Source organism: Parus major, chromosome 8, assembly GCF_001522545.3.
Source record: "Parus major isolate Abel chromosome 8, Parus_major1.1, whole genome shotgun sequence".
Lineage (NCBI taxonomy): Eukaryota > Metazoa > Chordata > Aves > Passeriformes > Paridae > Parus > Parus major.
This window is the reverse complement of record NC_031777.1, coordinates 2765944-2776719: the sequence shown is the minus strand read 5'-3', so window position 1 is coordinate 2776719 and position 10776 is coordinate 2765944. Positions and strand designations below refer to the sequence as shown.

The window sequence follows — 10776 nt, the reverse complement described above, 5'->3', positions numbered from 1 at the left end:
CCCCAGTAGCACTTCACCTTGATCCACTGCTGTTACTCCTTACCTACTACCCTGCCATGTCTCTGCCATGTCTCTGCCATTCCAGCATTTGTGCTGTTCTTCCTGCCTCAGCCACTTCCACACGTCTTGCTTGTCCTCTGCCTCCTCCCACATTCTGACATCTTTTTGTCATCCTTGTAAAATTACTGCCACTTCAACTTTCTACGCAACACATCTCCCTTTGCCTGTGCTCCTCCTGTTTGCACTCATCAATCTCTTTTTGCTGCTTTAATTCCTCTGCCTCATCCCAGTTGGATCATGCAAGCAAGTTGTTTGCACCTCTTCCCTCTCATATCAAGATTTTTTTTACCTAAGTGCCAACATGGCCAGGTTATGTATCTGATAATGGGTACCCTCTTCATCCTCTGAGCTTCAGATGTTCCAGCTACCAGCTGTCTGACTGATTAGGAGGAAAATGTGTAGGAATCAGGATGACTCTGCAATTTGACCCATTCTCAGCTTGGAAGAGCTGGCAGTGAAGCTGTCAGGAATCACATTGGCTCAGACAACACCTGCCCACTCCCTCAGAGTAAATTCTCTCTTGGAAACTTCTTCTATCACTAATCCTTAAGTATATTTTTAAACTGTGTTTTCCTTCAGCAAGGCTTTTGAGCATAGTATGTCCTGATGGTAAAATGACAAGTATCTGCTGGCTTTGTACATGTAAAAGAGAGAAGATCCTGCTGGAACAAGGTTTTTTGAAGATGCTCTTGGCTATAATTTGCCTTTCTGTAAGAAAGTTACATGTCTGAAAAAGCCATGCCTGGCTTCTGCAGATATAAGTGCAAGCAGGGTAATGGGTGTGCCCTGACGTAGTGCTGCACATCTCCTGACAGTCACTTCTTGGGCTAAGTGCTGTTCCTTTGAGAGTTTATCTGTAAAGCTGTTGGTCCTTCGTGTGCCAAGAATCTTGGTGGGGATGGATCATTTTACACAGAGTTAGAAATACAGCCAAAGAAGTATTCAGAGAAAGGATCAGCTGCAGCTCACTCTGTAGTATTATGCCCTTTTGTCCTTATGCCCTTGAGGCTGGGAAAGAAGACCCTTTTCCAACAGCATGACAAATAACCAGAAACAGCTTTAGAGGAGTGACTGCACAGTTCATGTTCCCCAGTGGAGGATGACAGAGCTGTTCAACTTCCCAGAGCTAATTTTCCATGAGCAGATCATTCCTGAGATCTGTCACAGACACACCAGCAGGAGCCAGAGTGATCCTGCTGCCCCCCTCCCCTTTAGGGTTACAGTGGCAGATGATGTAAGTGGGAGGTTACACCTGGAGTCAGGTGCTTGCGTGGTCACTGACAAGTTCAGGGGTGGATTTTTCCCACTTCCCAGACACTTGGAAAAGGGCTGGGTGGCCAGGCATCCTTGCTGTAAAAATGCTGGCAAATGCTTGTAGACTGAGTATCATGGGAGCAGTTAGAGTTACCAGCAGGCAAAGAGCTATGAATAAATCAAAATTCAAGAGTGATCAACTGGCTGGGTGTCCCCTGCTAGGCACGGGCATCATGGCCAAAAATGTGGGCAATTAAGAGAAGGGTAACAAAGTGCCCTCTATCTTGGCCTGTACAGGACACCACCAGCAGAACAATGGTGCTAGGAATGGCTGTGCAGGGAAATCTGCTCTGAAGCAAGGGGAGATGCTGTATGTCAAGTAAAAGGGAAGAGCAGAGCTGATGTCCACACAAATGGCACCAGGATCAGAATATCTGAGTGCAGGGATATCTTCTTTGACAGTGCTCCCGATTTTTGCCAAGGGAAATGACTGCAATACCTGTAGGTTCCTGGCCATTTCAAACAGCTGTAGGCAGGAAAGATATATAGGAGTTTTGTGGCTTCTAGGATTTTTGTGAACTCCCTCTGTTCGTTCTCCGTGTGTGAAAATTACCAAGGCAGCTGAAGGCGGGGAAGTGTTACATTTCACGGATTCCCCGTGTCAGCCCAGTGGGCGTTGGTAAAACGGGTCACCTTTTTCGAGTGCACATTTTTCAAGTGCCCACGAGTTCAGGCCTTGTCCTGCCTCACCACCCTGTGGAAGCGAGCAGCAGCACAGCCTTTCCTCCGCACAGCAGATGTGCCCGGCAGGGAAGCACCAAGCTTTAAAGGCTGGCCTCTCCTCCCCTTCCTTTTCCTCCTACTTCAGAACTAGGGCTAAACGCCGTGGTTGTGGGGATGTATGTGAGCGGTTACTGAAATCCCATATCCAGGAGACCACAGAGACCCAGCTCTTTTCCCTCCTTGCAGGACCACCGGGATGGCAGCACCCACCATCCTGCCTGCATGCTGCTCCCCCACTGACTGCCGTGCTCCCACTCCCACCTGCCCAGCTGTTCGGTTTGCAGATGGGGACATGTCAGGACATAGGGGATGGTCTGTCCTTCCTTCCAAGGTGGTGGGGCAAGATGGATCAGACCCTGGGAGCTGGGCTGTAACATGTCAAGGTGCATCTGGCTCTGTGGAGGGGACTTCCCTCAACCCCCTGCTCACATGCTTGCCAGGCCTGCTCCTTGCACTCACATTTTCCCCTTTCCAAAACAAGTAGAGGCTTTTTCCATGTACAATCCACTTTATATTGCAGGCCTGGGCTGCTTTCCTTCCTGCCTCCAGGTCAGCCTGATGGTGGGCCAGCCTTCTTGCTCCTTTCTGAGCAGGAGCAATGTGGGAACTGTTTCTCTCAGAGCATGGGTGAGTCCTTCTTGTCTTTTGGGTTTTCTGGGAGCTTTGTGGTGCCTGTGAGGAGGCTGCTCACAGCTGGAGGGCTGTGGGTAGCTGGAGAGGCCAGGTTCATGGCATCCAGAGGCAAGGGCAAGATGAAAGCAGCAGGTTTCTCTGTGGTAAGGGAGTGCAGTGCATGGAGATAACGGAGCTGAGCAGCAGCTGGAGCACTGGACAGGATCTCAGCTGCCATCCGCAGGGACTCGGAAGCAGCCTTTTCTCCCTCTGCAGCAATCACCTACCAAGCAGGGGAAGAAGGAAGGTTCTGTGAGGCTGGGAGTAAGGGGGCACAGACTGTTTGTTACAGAGGGAGGTTGCCATGGTGAAATTTTCAGGGTCAGTGTGATAATAACGTTCCTGCTTCTTGAAGATCACAGCATGTACTAACCTCTTGGCACTGCCAGAAGTCTGGAAGCTCATGTCTGGCATGTTTTTACCAGGCCAATCAGAGCTCACAGCTGAGCTCCCCTTGTTAGACTCAGCTCTTATTCAGGAATTAAAGGAAACATACGAACCCAGAGCTGTGTGCCTGTATGGCATGTCCCAGGGACCCCAAACCAGAGGTGAGAAAGGGAGGAGGAATGCTTTGGAAGGAGATGGGAAGTGTTCAGATGTTGGCATACCCGCACTTTGGCCTGTCTCTGGGCCTCTGCTTCCACAGCCAGGGACTGCCGGAGTTCAGCAGGCAGCTGCACGTTGTTGCTGTGGTAGTAAAGACAGACATTAGCTGGGCTCTTGGCTCTCCTGCCAGCACTGGATGGTCAGTCTGAGGCTTGGGATGAGCTCAGCTGATCTCTGCAGAGCAGCTCATTCTTTTCCCCCTGGGCATCCCTCTTTTGGTGTCTCACTTTAGCCTTCTACCTCCATTCCCTACTTTCTCTTTCAGCCTGATTTTCTAGTGACCAGGCTTGCATGATCACCAGGTAGCAGGGTCTTTGTGTCTCTGAGGCTTATAGTTTAAGCTCACTCTTTGTGAGGCAGCAGAGACTCCACTAGGAGACAGCTCTAAAGACAGGCATGGGAATGTTCTGTTCACAGATTTATTCATTCACTGGTTGGCTGTCTCTTCCATGTCCCTCTGTGTGATCAGTGAGTCCCACCTTTCTGCACAGACTTGAGTCCTGAGCCCATCCCTGCCAGTGCTGAGACTCCAGGGCCTTTGATCTACAGTGCAACATGCAGAGTTCAGTGCCTTGCTGTGCCTTTTGGGCTACCAGAATGGGTGCAAACTCTGCCTGCAGCAGCAGCAAAATGGTGATGAGATCCCAGCTAAGGATCTTGTTCTGGCTGTCAAGGCAGGAGAAGGAACGGTCTTACACGTGGAAATTTTACATGATGTGGAGGCTGAAAAGGGCAGGGGAAATAGGAAGGTGAGAGGTGAGGCTCTGCCTTGTGCAGAACACCTGCAGGGAGAGAGCCAGAGGCAAAGCAGGAAGAGGAGCAGGCAACAGCGAGCAGCATGGGACAGGTACTTGCAAAGGGAGAGAGAATTCCCTTCTACTGGCATTTCCTACCTACATTTCTATTCTCTCCACTTTGATTCCCCAGCAGCCTGTAACTGCATCCAAAGCCACCTATGAAGACAAATATTTTTAGAGCATGGGAGAACAGCAGCCCTGGCCTAGGCCCCTTACAGGGAGCAACACAGGACAGGTACTATGATTGCAGGACTGTAAAGCAGATTTATCAGGTTTAGTGTGCTACTGGGCAAGGCCCCTCAGAAATAAAATTACTACCCTCACTTCCCATTTGTGTTTACCCCAGGGCTTTAGGGTGGTTTAACTAGAGTCCACACTGATTCCAAGTGTGGAAGCCTTCTTCAAACCAGTGTCTGTGACTCCAAGGGACTGGCCCCCTGAGCTTCTTTGCAGAGCCTCAATTCACCCTTTGCTGTCTCCCTCCCCACGGAAGCACCTTTATCTCCTGGCTGATGTTCTTCCTCTCCAGCAGAAGCTCAGAGAAGGCTTGATGTGCCAGGAGGCGCTTCGTGGTGGTCTGCACCAGCAGCTGGATGGCACTGGAGATGCTGGTCAGGGTGGTGAGGAGAAGAGAGGCATTTTCCAACCGGTAGTAGCAGACAGCATCTATCTCCAAAGTAACCATGTCTTTGGTTACCACCTAAGTAAGAAGACATTAGGGGAGATGGAGTTGGTTCTGGCAGTTCTAAGGAAGCACAGAAAAGCACACAATGGAGAGAATAATGAAGACTGGCTGAATGGTTAAGTCTTTGTAGCTTCCACTTCTGCTACTGACTGATCTTGGGCAAACTAGAGGTGGCTTTGAGATGTTTTTTCAAACTTTTCTTTGCAAGGATGAAGGTTGGAAAATTAAGATTTAACATTAAAAAGATGTCCCAAAATTAATATAGAGAGGGTGTGTCAGCCATACCTGATGGAAGGGGATCTCTAGGGTTTTGAGGCGGAGGTCTATCTTGTGATAGGTGTCCAAACAGGGAAGGAAAAAGAAAAGGCCTGTGGGAGGGAGAGAAAGACAACAGGTAATCATCAGGACTACAGAAATTACCTCTTCTGTTCTGGAGAACAGGGGAGGGTTTAGCATGCAGAACTACAAAAGGACAGCAATACTCAGGCTCAAACTCTCAGGCTGCTTCTGTGATGGAAAAGCCATTAAAAACTATTGGCCCTTAAAAGGAAGGGAACAAAAACCATCCCATCTCCTGTCTGGCTATGTCTGCTTGGAGGGCAGCAGCATGTGAGCTTTGGTAAGGCATGCAGAAGAGGAGCAGCGTGGCTGGGGGGAGCTCAGTAAGAACCTTACCGGGTCCTTTGGCTCTGCCAGGAAGGAGATGCCCAAGTCGGAAAACAATGGCTCTCTCGTACTCCCGCACTACCTGCAGAGGGAAACAAAAGCTAGGCTGGAGAGGAAGAAGTAGGACTGGGAAAAACAGCCTCACCAGCATGGGAAGAAATTTATTCTGGAAAAGCCCTGCAAAGGGAGGATTTCAGCAGGTTGTGGCATCACCTGTCACTGAGACACTTTACCCTTTCCCCAGAAATGCTGGCCAGCTTTGTATATGGGGAGCCCTGTGACAGACAGAGGTTTGGTGAGAGCAGCTCATGTTAGACCCATCCAGGGTTTCCCAAGATGATCCAGCATTTTGCTTCCTTAGAGCCTGGCCAAACTTAAATAACCCAAGTTAAAATGTTCCATGTTGTTTGTTTCCCTCCAATGCAAACATGTGCTCATCCTAAGAGCTGAGCTGTAATACTGACATTCTTGTTGATAACAAGACAAATGTGAAATTTCCTGAGAAGTGGGAATCAAAATGCCTACAAGTGCCTACTTATAGCTATACTATAAATCTTAATAAAAATGAGAGGAAGAGGGAAAATCTGTTATTAGCAGAGAGATCAATCTCCCTTAAAATTTTGAATTTAAGCCTATTTACCCTTCTGCTGTAATGCAGCCATGTCTGGGCTATGTAGGCTGAGGGACGTGTCTGAAAGTGAACAGACTTGCAATCTATTTTAAAAAGGAGAAACCTTAGTTCCTTCTTGCTGGTATTTCAGCAGGAATATTTGGCAGGCAATAGTTGGACCCCTGTGCTGTAGCAGCATGCAATAAAGGATGAATCAAAATTAATGATGAGTTGAAGATGTATAAATAGGGGCCTTATAGCAAAAAAACCTTTATGCTCATGTCCAACACATGCTGAATCAGTGTATGACATCCAGATCAGACACCAAATCCTGAGAGACCCCATGGCTATTCTCACCTTCATGCAGAACCAGACAGAAATGGGGAAGGTCATTATGATGAACAGGAAAGACAAGATGGTCAAAAGCCACTCACAGACACCCAGACCAGGAGACTTTACACCTAGGGAGAAACCCAACAGGACTGTGTTAGAAGAGAACTGCTCCCAGAATACTGATATTCATTGTAAATGAACCACTTGGCTCTCTCTGGAGGTGAGTTAAGGAGCACTCCCTGCTCCAGATTGCCAGGAGCTGTGAGGATGGATGCATAGATTTTGTCTCTGCTTCACTGACAAAAACTGAGCCATGCTTCTCCATGGTTGCTTGACTGGAGAGCAGACTTTATCTTGAAGAATTGGGGCTACCAAGCAGGGTTGAAAGGCTTGGAATGGGCAACTTTGCTGAGCTGGGGTCCCTGAAATTTATCTGGAAAGATAAGCTAAAGACAAAGATTGTAAATAAGAGAGAACTTTAAACATGCACAGCCTGAAGTGCCCTTTTATATCAGAGTATTTCAGGTTGTTTTGGAATATGATTTTAGTTGCATCCCAGCTCCATAATGCAGTGGGATGGAGCCTCTGGTGCCAGTAAAATCTTCCTGTGTTCTAAGAAGTCACCCCAAGGTGTTAGAGGCTGACTGGGGTGGTCAGCCCAGACATTATTGCTTTCTACATCTTCCCAAAGTGAGTGTGGGTCATCTTGCTCTGGCTGCCCTTTGTTGTGCTCCTGTCTGAGGGAAAAATTGGCAGATCTGGCATGAAAACAGATGGAGCCAGAGAGCGGATCAGGATTTCCAACTGTGAAGTTAGCATCCCTCCCATTTTTAATCCCTTCCAACCCTTCCATCCCTGCCCCTCTGCCTTTTAAATACTTTGCAGAACCAGCAGGTCCTGGGGGAGCTTCAGATCCCAAGAATTTGTGTAGTCACTAGAGTGCCTAAGCACTGCCTTATAGCTGTAATTCCTGTAATGGAGGCAGAAAGATGAGGCTGTGAAGAGCTAGTTCCCAGGGAGTCAGGAGCAAGTCTGAACCTTTCTGTCACTCTGGGAAGGGCACAAGTAGTTCTGGCTCTTGTAATACACATCTGCCATGCCTGTGGTGATGCTGGGTCCAAACAGGCCCAGTTGTATTACCAAAATGATCCCAATGCTGTAGCAGGCTGGGAATGTGCCTGACAAACACGTGAAGAGGAGCTGCTCTTAAAGGTTGTCCAGCAGATGAGCATAAAGTGTGCACCTCTAGGGCAGTTCTTCCCTGCAGTGAGGTCCTCTGGGCTATGAACTGGCAGTAAGGCCAATGCCTAAAGGCCACCTAAAGGAGACCAAGCAAGAAAAGGAAGAGCAGAGCATGAACAGAACTAGGGAGTAGCAAGCAGAAGCATGAAGGATGCTGGGAATGTAACTGCTTGTATCCAGGTTCACTGCTTTGCTGGATGGTGCTAATAAGCCTGCAGAAGCTGGCTGGGAGGCCGGCTGCAGTCTCCCATATCATATCCTGAGGATAACCACCTGTGCAAGGTGGGTGATGACACCATGCAGAGAGCAAGAGTCACATTGTGACCCACACAGCATCAAAGAGCCCACAGTTTTCAAACCCCTTCCCTTCTTTAAGCCGTACCTTCCTCTTGCTGCTCACTATCCAGCAATGCCATTGCCTCCATTTCTTCATCAGACACCACATCATCCACGTCCACCACCGTGGAGGTGTGTACCCTTCCATCACTCCCTGCAGTGCTCTTGGTCTCCTTGGCTTTCTCCTGCTTTACATCTCCCTTTCCTTTGCCAGCTTCTCTGCTGCTCTCTCTCTTCTCTTGTTTGCTCTGCACAGCCGGGGACTCTCTGCGTCTTCTATGAGACTCCCTGGAAGAGCTCCGAGACCTCTTCTCCATCCTCATCTGTGCCGAGGAGCACACAGCTGCCTGGGGAGTAGAACGAGTGCGTGCTCAAATTTATTGCTGCAGGCAGGAAAAGCAGGGAGGGAAGGAGAGAAGGGGAGGTGTCACATCAAGGAGGCTCATTTCAAGTTCATCACAGGCTTGTCAGGCATAATGGACAGTGAAGTGAGCAAGCTGTTTCCAGCTGCTCTGCTCTCATCATGCACAGCTGTGGAGATGGGAAGGAAAGTTAGACCTGGACCCCAGGAGAACATTCCATTTGCATCTTCCTGCTTTTGGAAATGAAATACAATCAGAAGCACTCCGGTGATTTTTAGTAGATAAGTTTCTGCAAAGCTGTTGAAAAGCAACCTAAAAGTAACTAAAAGTCAGGCATGTAGCCCTATAGACACCAAAATAGACACCAGGATGAAAAACCTTTGCTGGTGAGACCAGTGGCTTACTCGGAGGTGGTTGGAGGGGGTGTTGTGGTGAACATCTGGGTGAGTACCATCTCACACTGCTCTGCTCTCCAGAAGCCCTTTGGCTGGCACTGTGAAGGGACATTGGCAGCAGTCCCCCTCTCTCTACGGTCACATTTTAGAAAGGAGGGAAAGTAACTGGTCCCAGCTTCCCTGAATGGAATAATATGAGAATAATATGAGAGCCATCACAGAGTTAGAGCTGTTGAATCTAAATTGCCAAAAGAGTATGTGCCTAAACGCCTCCCTAGTTTTCCACAGCAGGAGCATGGCAGAGCAAACATAGGAGCTTTCTCTTTTCATGCTGCTCAGCCTGTGTTGACATCTGCAGAAACCCGTGGAAGAAACACTTTTAAAATCACCAACTGTGTTAAAGCAATCAGTACCTGGCTAGAAATTACACTACAGAAAGACACAGCTAGCAGGTGTGACAGGACAGAAAGCAGGACAGGCTGAGCTCAGGGATTCTAGTCCCGGGTGTGGAGGAGTGGCTGGACAGAGCTGGGAAGACATCTGGGGAGGTGCTGATCTTGTTTTTTCACAGATTCCTATTTTATTGGAGACTTGTGGTCCACCCGGAGTCAGGATATTGCAGGCAGGGAGGGCAGGAACACCAGCTGCCTGCTTTCTGTGCTGTGCTGGGTGCTGTGTCAGCAGGTCACCAGGGAAGTGATCGATGGAAAGTGCTAGAGGCAGAGAAAAGTTGGGTGGAAATGGGGTGTAATTAATAAATTTGTACAGTGTATATTCTTTGGAAGTGCTCCAGAAACCTTTCCCACTTTGTGTTTATCGCTTGGCCAACATAGGACTGGCAAAGATGGTCTCCAGCTGCTAAAAGGCAGGTGGTTTTTAAGCAGCAACAGCAAAAGGCAGCTCAGGTCTGGTTTTGGATTCCAGTCGGTGTCTTGTCAAAAGCACCCCAGCATGTTTAACACCTCCAAACCTGCAACATGCTGGCTTTGTCTGATCTTTTATTCAACCAGTGAGTCCTGACTCCACCATGGCCTGGAGATGTGTTTGGTTGCTAACTTTTCAAACAAGGAGATTTTTTGAGAGCACATGCTGATGGGTGTCCCAAAATTCACAGGTTCAGCTCCTGTTTTAGTTTGAAATTTGCTGTGTGGAAATCAGCTGTGCAGTTGGGGCAGTTCCTCAGGTATCTGTAAGCCCTTAGGAAACAACCACTGCACCCCTCTTTAACTACACTCTGTGACCTCTGGAAAGTCAAAGTCTCTTCTGTGGATTTTCCCCTCAGATGGGACTGAAAGAAACACAAGGCTCCTCTTAATAACTGCATCTGGTTTTAAATATTGTTATGTTGAAGGAACTGGTCCTGTTCTGTGTGTGTGGCTCTTTCCTAATGTGCTTTTTGTGCTTTGCTCCACTTTGGATTTTCCTCTTAGATGGGTCAAAAAAAAAATATAAAGACTCCTTACAATACAAGACTCCTCTTACAAAATGCAAGACTCCATGACATGGAGGTTCTGGAACACAAGTCTGATGAGGAATAGCTGAGGAAGCTCAGCGGTGACATTATCACTGTACAAGCACTACCACGGGAGGCTGTAGCCAGGAGGGGTCGGGCTTTTCACCCAGGCAACCAGAGATAGGACAAGTGGATATAGTCTCCACCAGCACCAGGAGAGGTTGGGGTTGGACTAGGGACAAACTTCTTCATGGTAAGGAGTGGTTAGACATTGGAACAGGCTGCCCAGGGAGGTGGGGACATCACCATCCCTGAAGGTGTTTAAGGAAAGACTGAACATGGTACTCAGTGCGCTGGTCCGGCTGACATCGAGGTGTTGGGTCATGGGTTGCACTCTCATCTCAGAGATCTTCTCCAATCGTTTTTGTTTCGGGATTTTTTTGTGTTTTTTCTTAAGAAAGCGGGGAAAGCATCTCCCTGCCGGTCCTCCCCAGCCCTGAGGCAGCGGAAGGTCTATCCCGC

The 10776-nt window shown here is 48.5% G+C and overlaps 1 protein-coding gene across 1 annotated transcript; it reads right to left on the bottom strand.

The window, feature by feature from the left end:
- Positions 1 to 733: 733 nt before the first annotated feature.
- NPHS2 (NPHS2 stomatin family member, podocin) lies at positions 734 to 8412 on the bottom strand. The gene is made up of 8 exons (XM_015636896.2): positions 8091 to 8412; positions 6491 to 6594; positions 5533 to 5605; positions 5143 to 5225; positions 4669 to 4872; positions 4273 to 4328; positions 3378 to 3456; positions 734 to 2992 (listed from the first exon to the last, which is right to left on the bottom strand). Exons 1-8 carry the CDS (start codon positions 8365 to 8367, stop codon positions 2714 to 2716), a joined length of 1155 nt encoding a protein of 384 aa, XP_015492382.1. The 5' UTR covers positions 8368 to 8412; the 3' UTR covers positions 734 to 2713.
- Positions 8413 to 10776: the final 2364 nt, after the last annotated feature.

Bases quoted from the DNA above. Each gene is read 5' to 3' on its own strand.
- NPHS2 (XM_015636896.2), bottom strand. From the start codon at position 8,367: ATGAGGATGGAGAAGAGGTCTCGGAGCTCTTCCAGGGAGTCTCATAGA. The intron at 3,457-4,272 runs GTAGGTAGGAAA...TTACTACCACAG, and splicing joins AAAGTGGAGAGAATAGAAAT to CAACAACGTGCAGCTGCCTG. The intron at 2,993-3,377 runs GTATGCCAACAT...CCTGCTTGGTAG, and splicing joins AGAGACAGGCCAAAGTGCGG to GTGATTGCTGCAGAGGGAGA.